The sequence below is a fragment of the Gorilla gorilla genome, chromosome 7 (genome assembly GCF_029281585.2).
Source record: "Gorilla gorilla gorilla isolate KB3781 chromosome 7, NHGRI_mGorGor1-v2.1_pri, whole genome shotgun sequence".
Taxonomy (NCBI): Eukaryota; Metazoa; Chordata; class Mammalia; order Primates; family Hominidae; genus Gorilla; species Gorilla gorilla.
In genome coordinates this window covers 49,658,616-49,676,234 of record NC_073231.2, presented here as the reverse complement: position 1 = coordinate 49,676,234, position 17,619 = coordinate 49,658,616, and the positions used below count along the sequence as shown (strand labels likewise).

The 17,619-nt window shown below is 39.1% G+C and overlaps 1 protein-coding gene across 8 annotated transcripts in view; it reads left to right on the top strand.

The window, feature by feature from the left end:
• XKR9 (XK related 9) overlaps nucleotides 1-17,619 on the top strand; it is an 80,417-nt gene that overhangs the window by 47,522 nt on the left and 15,276 nt on the right. For 4 of the 8 annotated variants that reach the window (XM_055349608.2, XM_063709219.1, XM_055349609.2 and 1 more), the window contains one exon: nucleotides 15,636-16,331. The exons of 2 other annotated variants lie outside the window; for them this stretch is intronic. In XM_055349608.2, coding sequence (XP_055205583.1) covers nucleotides 15,636-16,264 — 629 coding nt within the window. In that variant the 3' untranslated portion in view covers nucleotides 16,265-16,331. Of the gene's footprint in view, nucleotides 1-10,081; nucleotides 10,368-13,178; nucleotides 14,995-15,635; nucleotides 16,332-17,619 lie in introns of those variants that run through there. 2 more of the 8 variants (XM_055349617.2, XM_055349613.2) reach the window with 2 other exon arrangements.

Here is a 17,619-nt window from a genome sequence, read left to right as displayed (position 1 = left end):
AGTCTCTAGGAAGTTCCAAACTTTCCCACATCTTCCAGTTTTCTGAGCCCTTCAATTCTCCAGGAAGTTCCAAACTATCCCACATTTTCCTATCTTCTTCTGAGCCCTCCAGACTGTTCCAACCTCAGCCTGTTACCCAGTTCCAAAGTCGCTTCCACATTTTTGGGTATCTTCGTTTATTTTATTAATCTATTTATTTATTTTTATTATTTATTTATTTATTTTTGTTTTACTTTAAGTTCTGGGGTACATGTGCAGAACGTACAGGTTTGTTACATAGGTATACATGTGCCATGTTGGTTTGCTGCACGTATTATCCCATCATTTAGGTTTTAAGCCCCACATGCATTAGCTGTTTGTCCTAATGCTCTTGTCCCCTTGCCCCTGACGCCCCAACAGGCCCCAGAGTGTGATGATCCCCTCCCTGTGTCCATGTGTTCTCATTGTTCAACTCCCATTTATGAGTGAGAACATGCAGTGTTTGGATTTCTCTTCCTGTGTTAGTTTGCTGAGAATGATGGTTTCCAGCTTCATCCATGTCCCTGCAAAGAACATGAACTCATTCTTTTTTATGGCTGCATAGTATTCCATGGCATATATGGGCCACATTTTCTTTATCCAGTCTATCATTGATGAGCATTTGGGTTGTTTCCAAGTGTTTGCTATAGGAAATAGTGCTGCAATAAACATACATGTGCATGTCTTTATAGTAGAATGATTTATAATCGTGTGGGTATATACCCAGTAATGGGATTGCTGGGTCAAATGATATTTCTAGTTCTAGATCCTTGAGGAATCACCACACTGTCCACAATAGTTGAACTAATTTACACTCCCACCAGCAGTGTAAAAGCGTTCCTATTTCTCCAGATCCTCTCCAGCATCTGTTGTTTCTTGACTTTTTAATGGTCACCATTCTAATTGGTGTGAGTTGGTATCTCATTTTGGTTTTGATTTGCATTTGTCTAATGACCAGTTATGATGAGTTTTTTTTCATATGTTTGTTGGCCACATAAATGTCTTCTTTTGAGAAGTGTCTGTTCATATCCTTTACTGACTTTTTGATGGGATTTTTTTTCTTGTAAATTTAAGTTTCTTGTAGATTCTGGATATTAGCCCTTTGTCAGATGGACAGACTGCAAAAATTTTCTCTCATTCTGTAGGTTGCCTATTCACTCTGATGATAGTTTCTTTTGCTGTGCAGAGCCTCTTTAGTTTAATTAGATCCCATTTGTCAATTTTGGCTTTTGCAGCAATTGCTTTTGGTGTTTTAGTCATGAAGACTTTGCCCGTGCCTATGTCCTGAATGGTATTGCCTAGGTTTTCTTCTAGGGTTTTTATGGTTTTAGGTTTTAGGTTTAAGTCTTTAATCCATCTTGAGTTAATTTTTGTATAACGTTTAAGGAAGGGATCAAGTTTTAGTTTTCTGCATAAGGCTAGCCAGTTTTCCAACACCATTTATTAAATAGGGAATCCTTTCCTCTTTGCTTGTTTTTGTCAAAGATCAGATGGTTGTAGACCTGTGGTGTTATTTCTGAGGCCTCTGTTCTGATCCATTGTTCTATATATCTGTTTTGGTACCAGTCATGTTGTTTTGGTTACTGTAGCCTTGTAGTATAGTTTGAAGCCAGGTAGCATGATGTCTCCAGCTTTGATCTTTTTGCTTAGGATTGTCTTGGCTATATGGGCTTTTTTAAATTCCATATGAAATTTCAAGTAGTTTTTTGTAATTCTGTGAAGACAGTCAGTGGTACCTTGATGGTTATTCAAATAACATTGAATCTATAAATTACTTTGGGCAGCATGGCCATTTTCACGATACTGAATCTTCCTATCCATGAGCATGGAGTGATTTTTCCATTTGTTTGTGTCCTCTTTTATTTCCTTGAACAGTGGTTTGTAGTTCTTTTTGAAGAGGTCCTTTGCATGCCTTGTAAATTGTATTCCTAGGCATTTTATTCTCTTTGTAGCAATTGTGAATGGTAGTTCATTCATGATTGGGCTCTCTGTCTATTATTGGTGTATAGGAATGCGTGTGATTTTTGCACATTGATTTTGTATCCTGAGACTTTGCTGAAGTTGCTTTTCAGCTTAACGAGTTTTTGGGCTGAGACAAGGGGTATTCTAAATATACAATCATGTCACCTGCAAACAGAGACAATTTGACTTCCTGTCTTCCCATTTGAATACCCTTTATTTCTTTCTCTTGCCTGATTGCTCTGGCCAGAACTTCCAATACTGTGTTGAATAGGAGTGGTGAGAGAGGGCATCCTTGTCTTGTGCTGGTTTTCAAAGGGAATGCTTCCAGCTTTTGCCCATTCAGTATGATATTGGCTATGGATATGCCATAAATAGCTCTTATTATTTTGAGATATGTTTCATCAGTACCTAGTTTATTGAGTGTTTTTAGCATGAAGGGGTGTCAAATTGTATTGAAGGCCTTTTCTGCATCTGTTGAGATAATCATATGGTTTTTGTCATTGGTTCTGTTTATGTGACTAATTATGTTTATTGATTTGCCTATGTTGAACCAGCTGTTTATCCCAGAGATGAAGCTGACTTGATCGTGGTAGATAAGCTTTTTGATGTGCTGCTGGATACAGTTTGCCAGTATTTTATTGAGGATTTCTGCATCGATGTTCATCAGGGATATTGGCCTGAAATTTTCTTTTCTTTTTGTTGTGTCTCTGCCATGTTTTGGTGACAGGATGATGCTGGCCTATAAAATGAGTTAGGGAGGAGTCCCTCTTTTCTATTGTTTGGAATAGTTCCCCAAGGAATGGTACCAGCTCCTCTTTGTACCTCTGGTAGAATTCAACTGTGAATCCCTCTTGTCCTGGGCTTTGTTTGGTTGGTAGGCTCTTAATTACTGCCTCAATTTCAAAACTTGTTATTGGTCTATTCAGGGATTTGACTTCTTCCCAGTTTAGTCTTGGGAGGGTATGTGTGTCCAGGAATTTATCCATTTCTTCAATATTTTCTAGTTTATTTGCATAGAGGTGTTTATAGTATTCTCTGAGGGAAGTTTGTATTTCTGTGTGATCAGTGGTGATATCCCCTTTATCATTTTTTATTGTGTCTATTTGATTCTTCTCTCTTTTCTTCTTTATCAGTCTTGCTAGTGGTGTATCTATTTTGTTAATCTTTTCAAAAAACCACCTTCTGGATTCATTGATTTTTTTGAAGGGTTTTTCGTTTCTCTATCTCCTTCAGTTCTGCTCTGAGCTTAGTTATTTCTTGTCTTCTGCTAGCTTTTGAATTTGTTTGCTCTTGCTTTTCTAGTTCTTTTAATTGTGATGTTAGGGTGTTGATTTTAGATTTTTCTCAGTTTCTGATGTGAGCATGTAGTGCTATAAATTTCCCTCCAAACACTGCTTTAGCTGTGTCCCAGAGATTCTGGTATGTTGTGTCTTTGTTCTCATTGGTTTCAAATAACTTATTTATTTCTGTCTTTATTTTGTTATTTACCCAGTAGTCATTCAGGAGCAGGTTGTTCAGTTTCCATGTAGTTTTGCAGTTTTGAGTGAGTTTCTTAATCCTGAGTTCTAATTTGATTACACTGTGGTCTGAGAGACTGTTTGTTATGATTTCCATTCTTTTGCATTTCCTGAGGAGGGTTTCGCTTCCAATTATGTGGTCGATTTTAGAATAAGTGCTGTGTGGTGCTGAGAAGAATGTATATTCTGTTGATTTGGGGTGGAGAATTGTGTAGATGTCTATTAGGTCCTCTTGGTCCAGAGGTGAGTTCAAGTCCTGAATATCCTTGTTAATTTTCTGTCTCATTGATCTAATATTGACAGTGGGGTATAAAGTCTCCCACTGTTATTGTGTGGGAGTCTAAGTCTCTTTGTACATCTCTAAGAACTTGCTTTATGAATCTGGATGCTCCTGAATTGGGTGCATATATATTTAGGATAGTTAGGTCTTCTTGTTGCATTGATCCCTTTACCAATATGTAATGCCCTTCTTTGTCTTTTTTGATATTTGTTGGTTTAAAGTCTGTTTTATCAGAGACTAGCATTGCAACCCCTGATTTTTTTTTGCTTTCCATTTGCTTAGTAAATATTCCTCCATCCCTTTATTTTGAGCCTATGTGTGCACATGAGGCTGGGTCTCCTGAATATGGCACATGGATGGGTCTTGACTTTTTATCCAACTTGCCAGTTTGTGTCTTTTAATTGGAGCATTTAGCCCATTTACATTTAAGGTTAATACTATTATGTGTGAATTTGATCCTGTCATCATGATGCTAGCTGGTTATTTTGCACATTAGTTGATGCAGTTTCTTCATAGTGTCATAGGTCTTTATAATTTCGTGTGTTTTTGCAGTGGCTAGTACCAGTTTTTCCTTTCCATATTTAGTGCTTCCTTCAGGAGCTCTTGTAAGGTATGCCTGGTGGTGACAAAATCCCTCAGCATTTGCTTGTCTGTAAAGAATTTTATTTCTCCTTTACTTATGAAACTTAGTTTGGCTGGGTATGAAATTCTGAGTTAAAAATTCTTTTATTTAAAATGTTGAATATTGGCACCCACTGTGTTCTGGCTTGTAGGGTTTCTGCAGAGAGATCTGTTGTTAGTCTGATGGGCTTCTGTTTGTAGATGACCTGGCCTTTTTATCTGGCTGCCCTTAACATTTTTTTCTTCATTTCAACCGTGGAGAATCTGATGGTTATGTGTCTTGTGGTTGCTCTTCTTGAGGATATCTTAGGGGTATACTCTGTATTTCCCGAATTTGAATGTTGGCCTGTCTTGCTAGGTTGGGGAAGTTCTCCTGGATAATATCCTGAAATTTTTTTTTTACTTTGCTTCCATTCTCTTCATCATTTTCAGATACACCAGTGAATCGTAGCTTTGGTCTTTTCACAGAGTCCCATATTTCTTGGAGGCTTTGTTCATTCCTTTTCATTCTGTTTTCTCTAATCTTGTCTTCATGCCTTATTTCTTTAAGTTGATCTTCAAACTCTGATATTCTTCCTTCTGCTTGATTGATTTGGCTATTGATACTTGTGTATGCTGCATGAAGTTCTTGTGCTGTGTTTTTCAGCTCCATCAGTTCATTTATGTTCTTCTCTAAACTGATTATTCTAGTTAGCAGTTCCTGTAATCTGTTATCAAGGTTCTTAGCTTCCTTGCATTGCATTAAAACATGCTCCTTTAGCTCAGAGGAGTTTGTTGTTACCCACCTTCTGAAGCCTACTTCTGTCAATTCCTCAAACTCATTCTCATTCTCTATCCTGTTTTGTGCCCTTGCTGGAGATGAGCCACTATCCTTTGTAAGAGAAGAGATATTTTGGCTTTTGGAATTTTCAGCATTTTTGTGCTGGTTATTCCTCATCTTTGTGGATTTATCTACCTTTGCTCTTTGATGCTGATGACCTTTGGATGTGGTTTTTGGTTGGGTGTCCTTTTTGTTGATGTTGATGTTGATTTTATTGCTTTCTGTTTGCTAGTTTTTTCTTTTAACAGTCAGGCCCCTCTTCTTCAGATCTGCTGGAGTTTTCTGGAGGTCCAGTCCAGACCCTGTTTTCCTGGGTATCACCAGCGGAGGCTGCAGAACAGCAAAGATTGCTGCCTGCTCCTTCCTCCAGAAGCTTTGTCCCAGAGGAGCACCAGCTTTATGTCAGCTGGAGCTCTACTGTATGAGGTGTCTGTCAACCCCCGCTGGGATGCGCCTCCCAGTCAGGAGGCACAGGAGTCAGGGACCCACTTGAGGAGGCAGTCTGTCCCTTATCAGAGCTTAAACGATGTGCTGGGAGATCCACTGCTCTCTTCAGAGCCAGTAGGTGGGAACGTTTTTAAGTCCGCTGAAGCTGCACCCACAACCGTCCCTTCCCCCAGGTGTTCTGTCCCAGGGAGATGGGAATTTTATCCGTAAGCCCCTGACTGGGGCTGCTGCCTTTTCTTCAGAGATGCCCTGCCCAGTGAGAAGGAATCTAGAGAGGCACTCTGACCACAGCCATTTTGCTGTGCTGTGGTGAGTTCTGCCCAATCTGAACTTCTGGGCTTCCTCAACACTGTCAGGGGAAAACCGCCTACTCAAGCCTCAGTAATGGCGCACGCCTCTCCCTGCACCAAGCTTGATCATTCAGGTCGACTTCAGACTGCTATGCTGGCAGCGAGAATTTCAAGTCAGTGGTTCTTAGCTTGCTGGGCTCCCTGGGTGTAGGACCCACTGAGTGAGACCACTTGGCTCCCTGGCTTCAGTTCCCTTTCCAGGGGAGTGAACAGTTCTGTCTTGCTGGTGTTCCAAGTGCCACTGGGGTAGGAAAAAAAAAAAAAAAACTCCTGCAGCTAGCTTGGTGTCTGCCCAAATAGCTGCCCAGTTTTGTGCTTGAAACCCCAGGGCCCTGGTGGTGTAGGCACATGAAGGTTCTCCTGGTCTACGGGTTGCAAAAACCGTGGGAAAAAGCATGGTATCTGGGCCTGATAGCACAGTCCCTCACGGCTTCCCTTGGCTAGGGGAGGGAGGTCCCTGGCCCCTTGCACTTCATGGGTGAGGTGACAACCCGCCCTGCTTCTGCTCGCTCTCCATGGTCTGCACCCACTCTCTAACCAGTCCCAATGAGATGAACTGGTACCTCAGTTGGAAATGCAGAAATCACCCACCTTCTGCATTGGTCTTGTTGGGAGCTGCAGACTGGAGCTTTTCATATTTGGCCATCTTAGTCTGGGTTCTCTTTTTTTGGGTATCTTTATAGCAGCACCCCACTTTTGTTACCAATTTACTGTATTAGTATGTTCTCATGCTGCTATAAAGAGCTGGCTGAGATTGGGTAATTTATAAAGAAGTTTAATCGACTCACAGTTCTGCAATGCTGGTAGGGGCCTCAGAAAACTTACAATCATGGCAGACGGGGAAGCAAACACATCCTTCTTTACGTGGCACCAGGAAGAAGAATGAGAGCAAAGTGAAGGCAGAGGCCCTTTATGAAACCATCAGATCTCATGAGAACTTACTATCATGAGAATAGCATGGGGGAAACTTCCCCTGTGATTCAATTACCTCCCTCCGGGTCCCTCCCATGACATGTGGGAATTATGGGATTACAATTCAAGATGAGATTTGGGTGGGGACGCAAAGCCAAACCATATCATAAGGCAAACACCAAATATTTATTTACCAAAAATTGTGATGTTGCTCTTTTGGGTGGATGGGGGAGGGAAAGGAAAATGGAAGAAGTGTGTGTATATATGTGTATATGTGTTAACATTTCCTCTTTCCAAATAGGAAATCAATAAACAGTGTACAAAATAAATTCAGCACAATATGTATTTTATTTATAAATATGACAATAGATGTCAGGAGAAAAGCTAGAAGAGTTGATAGTGATTTCTTCTGGGGGTTACAATTGAGGGGTGAGGAGATGTAGAGCAAGGTACTGCCATTTTTCTTATATACTCTGTAGAACTTTTTGTCTTTAAAAAAAAAACGATGTATGAGAGGACTTAAAAAAGTTCGTGAGGCTGGGTGTGGTGGCTCATGGCTGTAATCCCAGCACTTTGGGAGGCTGAGGCGAGCAGATCACTTGAGGTCAGGAGTTCAAGACCAGTCTGGCCAACATTGTGAAACCCTGTCTCTACTAAAAATACAAAAATTAGCTGGGCATGGTAGTGGTCGCCTGTAATACCAGCTACTCAGGAGGCTGAGGCAGGAGAGTCAATTGAACCCAGGAGGCGGAGGTTGCAGTGAGCCTAGATTGCATCACTGTACTCCAGCCTGGATGACACAGTGAGACTCCATCTCAACAACAACAAAACAACAACAAAAACAACAACAAAAAGTTCATGGAAAATGCATATTATGAAAAAAACTACGAATGGATTTTACATTTTCTTTCTACCCAGATAAACTCAATCTAACTTGTTATAATGTGTCTGAGCAGAATCCAATTTGAGGCACTAAGAAGGACAAGGTAGCAGTTTGAAAAGTACCCCATCACAGCAATATGAATTCTGTTAATATTAAAAATGAAGCAAGAACACACATCAAATTTATGGTTAAGCTTGGTTGGAAGAATGGTGAAATCATTGATACTTTGTAAATACATTTTGGGGACAATGCCCCAAAGAAATCAGCAGCTTACAAATAGCTCATTTTAAGAATGGATGAAACAATGTTGAATACCTTAGTGGCAGATCATCCGTGTCAATTCATGAAGAAAAAATTAATTTTGTTCGTGCCTGAATTGCAGAGGACTGACAATTAACAGCAGAAACATTTATAGCCCACACTGTAGACCTCTTACTTGGTTCAGCACACAGAGTTTGGAATGAAAAATTACAGTTTAGCGAACTTTTCACTCAATGGGTGCCCAAACTCTTGCACCCAGATTAGCTGCAGGTAAGAATAGAGCATTCAATGAAAATTTTAAACAAATGGTATTAAGATCCTGAAGCATTTCTTTGAAGAACTGTAACAGGAGATGAAACATGGCTTTACCAGTATGATTCTGAGGACAAATTACAATCAAAGCAATGGCTACCAAGAGGTGGAAGTGGTCCAGTCAAAGCAAGAGTGGATTGGTCAAGAGCAAAGGTACCAAAGAGTTTTTTGGGATGCTCAGGACATTTAGCTCGTTGACTTTCTGGAGGGCCAAAGAACAATAACATTTGCTTATGGTGAGTATTTTGAGAAAGTTAGCTAAAGCTTTAGCAGAAAAAAGCCCAAGGAAGCTTCAGCAGAGAGTCCATCTCCATCATGGCAATGCTCCTATTCCTCCTCTCAACAAAGGCAATTTTGTGAGAGTTTTGATGGGAAATCATTAGACATCCACCTTACAGTCCTGATTTGGATTTTTCTGACTTCTTTTTGTTTCCTTAAAAAAATCTGTTAAAAGGCACCCATTATTCTTAAGTTAATAATATAAAAAAGACTGCATTGACATGGTTAAATTTCCAGGACCCTCGATTCTTTTGGGATGGACTATATGGCTGGTATTATGGTTTATAGAATTGTCTTGATCTTGATGGAGCTTATGTTAAAAAATTAAGTTTATATTTTTTGTTTTTATCTTTTAGTTACATTTTCCATGAACTTCTGGAAGTCCCTTTGTTTATGTGTTAATTGGATAAAAATTAAAACATTATAAAAAAGATATCATGGGGCAATTTAGGGGAAAATTATATTTTAACTAAAATATTTTTGAATTAAAGAAGACAAGTTTTTTTTTTTTCAGGACCTCAGAGTTTTATTATTACTTAAGTCAGTCTCCCCCAGCATTTGGGGATCAGAGTTTTTTTGTTTGTTTTGAGACAGAGTCTCGCTCTGTTACCCAGGCTGGAGTGCAGTGGCGCGATCTTGGCTCACTGCAACCTCCGCCTCCTGGATTCAGTCGATTCTTCTTCCTCAGCCTCCTGAGTGGCTGAGACTATAGGCACACACCACCACGCCTGGCTAATTTTATATTTTTAGTTGAGATGGGGTTTCACCATATTGGCCAGGCTGGTCTTGAACTCCTTACCTCATGATCTGCCCGCCTTGGCCTCCCAAAGTGCTGGGATTACAGGCATGAGCCACCGCGCCTGGCCTGCGGATCAGGGTTTTTAAGGACAACTTAGTGGGTAGGGGAAGCCCGTGAGCTGGGAGTGCCTATTGGTCCGGTCAGTGATGAAATCATGGGGAGGAGAAACTGTCTTCTTGTGCTGAATCAGTTCTTGGGTGGGGGCTACAAGATCAGATGAGTCAGTTTATCGATCTGGGTAGTGCCACCTGATCCATTAAGTGCAGGTCTGCAAAATATCTCAAGCACTGATCTTAGGAGCAGTTCAGGTAGGGTCAGAATCTTGTAGCTTTCAGCTGCATGACTCCTAAACTATAATTTCTAATCTCGTGGCTAATTTGTTAGTCCTACAAAGGCAGTCTAATCTCCAGGCAAGAAAGAGGCTTGTTTTGGGAAAGGCCTGTTATCTTTTTTTAAACTAGAAACTAGAAACTATGTTCCTCCCAAAGTCAGATCAACCTTTGCCCAGGAATGAACAAGGAGAGCTTGGAGGTTAGAAGCAAGATGGAATTGGTTAGGTCAGGTCTCTTTCACTGTCTAAGGTGTAATTTTGCAATGGTGGTTTCAATCCCTCTCTTTAGGTTTTATAACTCTTAATCTTAAGGTGTTGGCTAATGAAGATGGAAAAAGGGCGAAGACTTCTCTAACTTCTTCCTGCTGATCAAGGGCATAGTGGGGGCAGGTGTTGACCCCAAGGTGAGAGGAGTGGAACCACTTTGCAACTGTCTGATCATACTCACACAGGGCAGGCTGGGCTTCCAAGGCTTGCATGTTAAAGGCGTTAGTATTGTCATTTATAGTTTTAGTACAGCATTTAAGGGAATAGCATACTATAAGGTAAATGATGATTGTAGGATAAGGAGTGCAGTTCCCAGTTTTAAAAGTAAAAAATCTGAGAGCATTAGTTTGGGAACTTGTAGCCCACAAAGAATTTAGGATTTTGTCCAAACTGCAGAAAAAAACTCAAGAACAGCTAACAACAGGTGTACTATAGTTTTTTCTTTTGAAGCATAATTTTTCTCTCTCCAGTCCCCATTTTTATTAAAAACAAATCATGATAGAACTAATTTGTTTACAAAATGAACTTTAGTCTTCTTGTAATTGGCCTGATTATTGCATACAGTGCAGTAAGATTATTTTTCACATAGGCTTTTTAAAATTGGCTTTGGTGAACTCTGTTCCGTAAGGAATCTCGGATAAGATATTTTAAAGCCGAGCCCAGCCATGGGCTTGTACCTCAAATACCTATGAGTTGGGAAAATTCCTCTCCTCTTGAGGTCCCAGGATAACTTGGGCTAGGCCTGTTAGAAAGTGACATTCTTTACTTACCACAGGTCAGGAACCTCGTACAGGGACTGTGTGGACAGGGTATGAGGCCAGATTTCCCAAGGGGCTGTTATTGGCTCTATAAGTCAACCTCGATTATTTAAAGAAAGTATGCCATTCCAGTCAAAGCCTTGGTAAAATAACCAGTTTCTCCAATTGTGTCCTGTTACAAAAGAAAACAGATTCTTATGGCACTTATGCAAATAACTATACTGCCGTAAGTTGAGAATACTCACAAATAGTTTCCAAGGTAGAGAGACAAATATGCTCCAAATTTTGTTCATAGGAATGTATTTTACTAAATTGTTAAAAGCTATAAATAGCTCAAAAGAAAAGTTTTCTTGGCTCTGGAAAACAAAAAGGATCAGCAATGTTTTATGCAAAAAAGTCAGAAAAAGATTACTTTAGTCTTCTAATAGTTCAGTTAACTCCTGTTCTGCTTGATATTCATGAACATTTCAACTCTCTGCGGGAGTCTTGGAAGTTTTTTCTCTTTATTCTAATGTCATAAATTCCAAAGTTATAAGAAATTTGCATTCAAGAGCACCTGTCAAAGTTTTGTAGCTGATTAGGAAACCACCATTTAAAGAGGATCAAAATAGGCAACAATTGCCTATGGATGACAAAAAATCTTAGGGCAGCCATAGTTAAAGACACAATTGACAAGAAAATCTGTTACCTCTGTGGTACACAATAATTTAACATAATTATAATTATTAATGACATCATATACTAAGTCATATCAGAATTATAGGAGTTTCACATAATTTTGGAGCATATACCTATAACACATTTACACAAATACAGCCCAAGGAAAGCCAAACACCATTTTAAATTTGATAGTGCTTCCTGTATGATTTTTATACCAGATAAGCCAACACGTCATTTTTGGACTTCAGGGGACCTAATGTCTAAAGGATTAATTAGGTCAGAAAGTGACATACTTTATAATTTGATTTTGGAAAGTTTGTCAAATATCAAAGGCTTAAAACACTGGATATCACAAAACAGGATCACAGTTTATTTACTTATCCGAGGTGGTAACTCGAAAAAAATATGTTTTTAAAGGCAAAACCCTTTACTCTGAAGAGTTTTAGTTTTCCAAACAAGACCCAATGGAGATAGCATGAGGCCAACTGATAACCTTGTCCTTCCTCCCCCTTTTTCCCTGCCATTTACCCAAAGGGGCAAAAAAAAACCCTTTCATTATCTTTTAATATTACATAAAAATCTTTTTCAAATGAGAAAACCAAATTTCATGTTTGCGTTAGTGCATCTTCAATGTTAAAGCTAGTTTTTAAAATAAAATATTATAAATCTATGTAGTTTAAATTAGTTTGACCATAAGGTAATATTTTTATAAACCTTTTTAGAACCCTTTACAGTTTTCTCCATAGAGCTCTTTTTTTCTAAAGAAAAATTCTTTTAAATTTCTTATTACCAGACTCTAGCCAGAACAGCCAATAATTCTGGCTTTTGAATTCTACCACAGGTAATTTTCCACATGAAATTAATAATTTTTAACTAAGGTTATAACTTAACCATGGATGCATAAAGTGTTTTAAAGAGATGGTAAGCATTTTTTTTTAAAATAAGATTTATAATCTCCCCAAGGGTAGTTCAGAGAAAGGAAAATTCAAGACAGGAACTCAGAAGCGATCATTGAGGGGAAGAAAACCTTAATATGTGGCAAAGTTACACAAATAATAAATGAGAGAGAAATTATTCCGGAAGCCAAGAATTGAATCTGGACTACCATTGTCAAAAGACAAAGCCTTAGCTACTGAGCTACACAGCATTGAGCAGTTTCTATTGCTCTTCCCAGAAGAAGTCTAAAGCAGCCAATTTCAAGCTTGCCGAGGCTCTTAACTGCTCAAGATAATTTTAGGGCTATGATATGAACCATAAAATTACCGTCCTCTGGATGGCAGAAACCAAGGGAAAGTATCCCCACATGGTCACAAGGTTAAGCTCTTAAGGACACAACACAAGATAGAGAAATTTCATCCAGTATTGGTGTCAGGGTCCCACAGCAAAGTTTGTAACTGACCAGCCTGCTGGGCTGGCTTGAAAAGCAGCCTTATAGGGGCCCTAAACCCTCATTGTATCCTGTGATACCTATTACAGAATGACACAGAAAGACAAATTCTTAGCACAAAGCACACCAGATTTGCTACAGCCTAAGACTAGTTTCACAAATCCTTTTTTCTATCAATCAGACTCATGCAGAGGAGACAAATAGTGATGTCTACCATTTACATACACACACAGAGAAAGACAGAGAGAGAAAGAGACCAGAAACTCGGCTGGTAAGAATTTCATATGCTTTTTTTTTTTTTGCTGGCATACCAGGTTTCCAGGTTCCTTTTCTCTGCAGCTTCCAGAAGAATGGAGCAACTTTTGATGACCCTGCTTGATGTGCCATAGCTGTGGGGTTCAAGCCACTTTACAAAAGCCACCTTTTCTGTTTTATGGAACCATAGACAAAAGATTGTCAATTTTGCAAGATGTTGCCTAATGGGCTGCATGGGAAACTGAATTAACATTTTCCGTCTAGCAAAATACATGTAACAAAACAGACACCAGTCACCTCATTCAGCACCCAATATCAACCTGGCAAGCTCACATTTTCTCCTCTTGGTCCCCTGTTGTCTTTGATCTCCTCCAGGTGGGGAAGGATGACCTCTGAATGGTAATTCACAATGGGTGATCTCTGGGCAAGGTGAAGAGCGGATAGTCACCCTGAGACAGGTCTGTTGAGCATTTTTTCGGGCTCATGGAATGTAATCAGACAAGGAAAGTTCTCTGAGTTAGGACTGTGGGACTTCCATCGACAATTCCTTCTGAGATCCCCTCCACATATACGAACATACACTAAGACAAGATGGACAGAAGGCCTTCCAAATCAGATTCCTAATCAAGACTCCAAGAGCATCTCTTCTAAACTATCCTCCTATTCTTAGTCTGAGAAATCTCCCTGAAATCTTCCTGATTAAGGAGAAGTCTCCTGAACCAAGATTTCCTACTAGTTAGGGAGAGCCAACCACGACTCCCAGGAGCTGAACCGAGACAGACACCCCACAATGGGGCTATAGACAAACCAAGACCCCTGAAGGAGCTGAACTGAGATAGACACCCCGTGGTGGAGCTACAAACAGATACCCCACAATGGGGCTGTGGACAGACACCCCATCATCGGGCTACCGAACCATTTGGGAGAAAGAAGGAGGCATTGGCAACGCCTAGGATACTCACCAAACCAGACACCTTGTAATGGAGTTACAGCTACAGACACTCTGCCATGGAGCTACAGATACCCTGTGAGGGGGCTACACTTACGGGATGTCTCACCAGGACTATTTCCGTATTACAATTAAATCCATGCACATTGGGTGGGCAGCACCCTGCCAAGAGTAGCAGAGTCAACCCCCAGTCCAAGAGAACTAGGCAGCCACTTGGGCTGGCCTCTGGATCCATTGCCAGAGTGGGGCTACTGAACCATGGGCTGGTAGTCACAAGGGCATTCCTGGACGAGCCCCCAGATTTGTAACCACCCAGTGGGTTCACCTTGCCGCTGCATGGACAGAATCAATTTATCATGATGGGAATTACAATAGAGAAAGACTAATTTATGCAGAGCCTTCTGTGCAGGAGACTGGAGTTTTTTTTATTACTGAAATCAGTCTCCAATAGAGTTTGACTAATGAGGTACAGCGGTGTATGCTAAAACCAAGAGAGCATGCAAATGTATTTATAAAGGTCTTGTCCTCATTATCTTCATCAATAGATAAATTTTTGTAAGTCTGCCTTTCAATCATATTATATAGAAGTGGTAGGCCAGGTGCAGTGGCTCACGCCTGTAATCCTAGCCCTTTGGGAGGCTGAGCTGGGTGGATCAATTGAGGTCAGGAGTTTGAGACCAGCCTGGCCAACATGGTGAAACTCCGTCTGTACTAAAAATACAGAAATTAGCTTGGTGTGGTGGTGTGGGCCTGTAGCCCAGCTACTCAGGAGGCTGAGGCAGGTGAATTGCTTGAACCTGGGAGGTGGAGGTCAACATTGCACCACTGCACTCCAGCCGTGGTGACAGAGTGAGACTCCATCTCAAAAAGAAGGAAAGAAAGAAAGAGAGTGGTAATTAACTTACTTTTCTGTTATTTGCTGAGAAAAAAATGGGGTATAGATATCAATCCTACAGAAAGTTGTAAGTTTTAGAACATACTCATTCACTTGTTTCAATATCTTCAGGATATGGGAAGTTGGGCTTGTTTAATATCTCATATTAAATTTTCTGTTTAACCCTCTGTCTCTCTCTCTACCCCTCCTCCTCTCCTTCCCTTACCCCTGCTTGAAGCTAATATCTCTTAATGAATTGGGTGTATACCTAAAATCACAGTCAAAACATCTAGAAAAACTAGGATTATAACTGTAGTCTCTTAACTCACAGAGTATGCTTTTTTCAGTATATCAGTTGCTCAATAAAATTTGTCCCATGAATTTTTAAAAAATCATAATAAAGCAATCTAATATAGTGGATAAATCTATCCACTTTGGAATCAGGTTCAAATCTCAGTTCTGCAACTTACTAGCTTTGCAACTTGGGTCAAGCAGTGTATCTCTCCAAGCCTCAGTTCCCTCATACATAATAATATGACATATTAATATCTACTTCAAAAGATTAGATGAGAAGAGTAAAGTATGTGACGTGTTTGTGGGTGTGTGTATATAGATATAGCATGTATGGGATATAGTAATTTAATATTTCTATTATTCCTATAACAATATATTTTTTATTTTTTTGTTTTGTAGATGCGGCCATCATGGTCTCTTGCTGTGCTATTTCTTGGTCAACTGTTGATTATCAAGTAGCTTTAAGAAAATCCTTGCCTGACAAAAAGCTTCTTAATGGATTATGTCCCAAAATCACATATCTCTTTTACAAGTTGTTTACATTATTATCGTGGATGCTGAGTGTTGTACTTCTACTATTCTTAAATGTTAAGATTGCTTTATTTCTGTTGTTATTTCTTTGGTTGTTAGGTATAATATGGGCATTTAAAAACAACACCCAGTTTTGTACTTGTATAAGTATGGAATTCTTATATAGGATTGTTGTTGGATTCATTCTTATCTTTACATTTTTTAATATTAAGGGACAGAATACCAAGTGTCCAATGTCTTGTTATTATATTGTTAGGGTACTGGGCACTTTGGGGATATTGACTGTATTCTGGGTTTGCCCCCTCACTATTTTTAATCCAGACTATTTTATACCTATCAGTATAACTATAGTTCTTACTCTTCTTCTTGGAATTCTTTTTCTTATTGTTTATTATGGGACTTTTCACCCAAACAGAAGTGCAGAAACAAAATGTGATGAAATTGATGGAAAACCAGTTCTAAGAGAATGTAGAATGAGATATTTCCTAATGGAATAAGCTATTCATTTATGATATATATTTTCTTATATTTTGTTTCATTGGTTAGTAAAGAAAATGTGTGTTATGTGGGTGTGTTGTCTCTTATTTTTGCCACCTTTAATTTGAAATTAGTTCAGTGAAATAGGAGATACATAATAGTATTTTATTTTAAAAATTAATTTGTCATTTGGTTTTGAAGATCTTGAGTACTCAGATATCTTTCTACTGCCTGGTAGAGCTGCCATCTTGAGCCTGAAATATAAGAAATGGTCTGGTTTTCATAATGAGAAGGCTGGAATTGAGCTTCCCTCACATTTTCCTTGTTCCTGAACTAATACTACTGTACCTGTTATGGAGGACTGCAAAGGGAAGAGAAAAGCAGAACACTTTATTATTTTTTCCTTTATTGTCTTCAGTGCATATATTTGCAGTTGGGGACAGGTTGAGTAGAGGAAAAGGGAAAGAAGGGAAAGAAGAAAACAAATTTTTAGCATCTGCTGTGCTTTCATCCATGAAATCTCCAATTCAGTAAGTACAAAAGAGAATTGGTGTGCATTTGAGAGGTCTGACATTTCATTATTTACTTATTTCCTAGCTTTTCTGAATTAATGCACTCTTAACATATCATTATATTAATCCTATTTGTGCTAGAATAGTTGTATCTAAATCATATTTTTAAACTATTTTTATTTTTAAAAAATTATGGTAAAAACATATAAAATTTACCATCTTAATCAGTTTGAGTGTACAGTTCACCAGTGTTAACTGTATTCACCTTGTGAAACAGATCTCAAGGACTTTTTCATCTTGTAAAACTAAGATTCTCTATTTATTGAACAAATCCCCATTTCCTCCTTCCCCAAGTCTTTCGCAACCGAAATTATAATTTTTTGTTTCTATGAGTTTGAATACTTTAGATACCTTGTTGCTATGGTTTGAATGTGCTCCCCAGATTTCATGTGTTTGAAACTTAATCTCCAAATTTGTATGTTGATGGCATTTGGAAGTGGTGGGGACTTTTTTTTAAAATTATTTTATTTTATTTTATTATTATTATTATACTTTAAGTTTTAGGGTACATGTGCACAATGTGCAGGTTAGTTACATATGTATACATGTGCCATGCTGGTGTGCTGCACCCATTAACTCGTCATTTATCATTAGGTATATCTCCTAAAGCTATCCCTCCCCCCTCCCCGAACCCCACAACCATCCCCAGAGTGTGATGATCCCCTTCCTGTGTCCATGTGTTCTCACTGTTCAATTCCCACCTATGAGTGAGAATATGCAGTGTTTGGTTTTTTGTTCTTGCGATAGTTTACTGAGAATGATGATTTCCAGCTTCATCCATGTCCCTACAAAGGACATGAGCT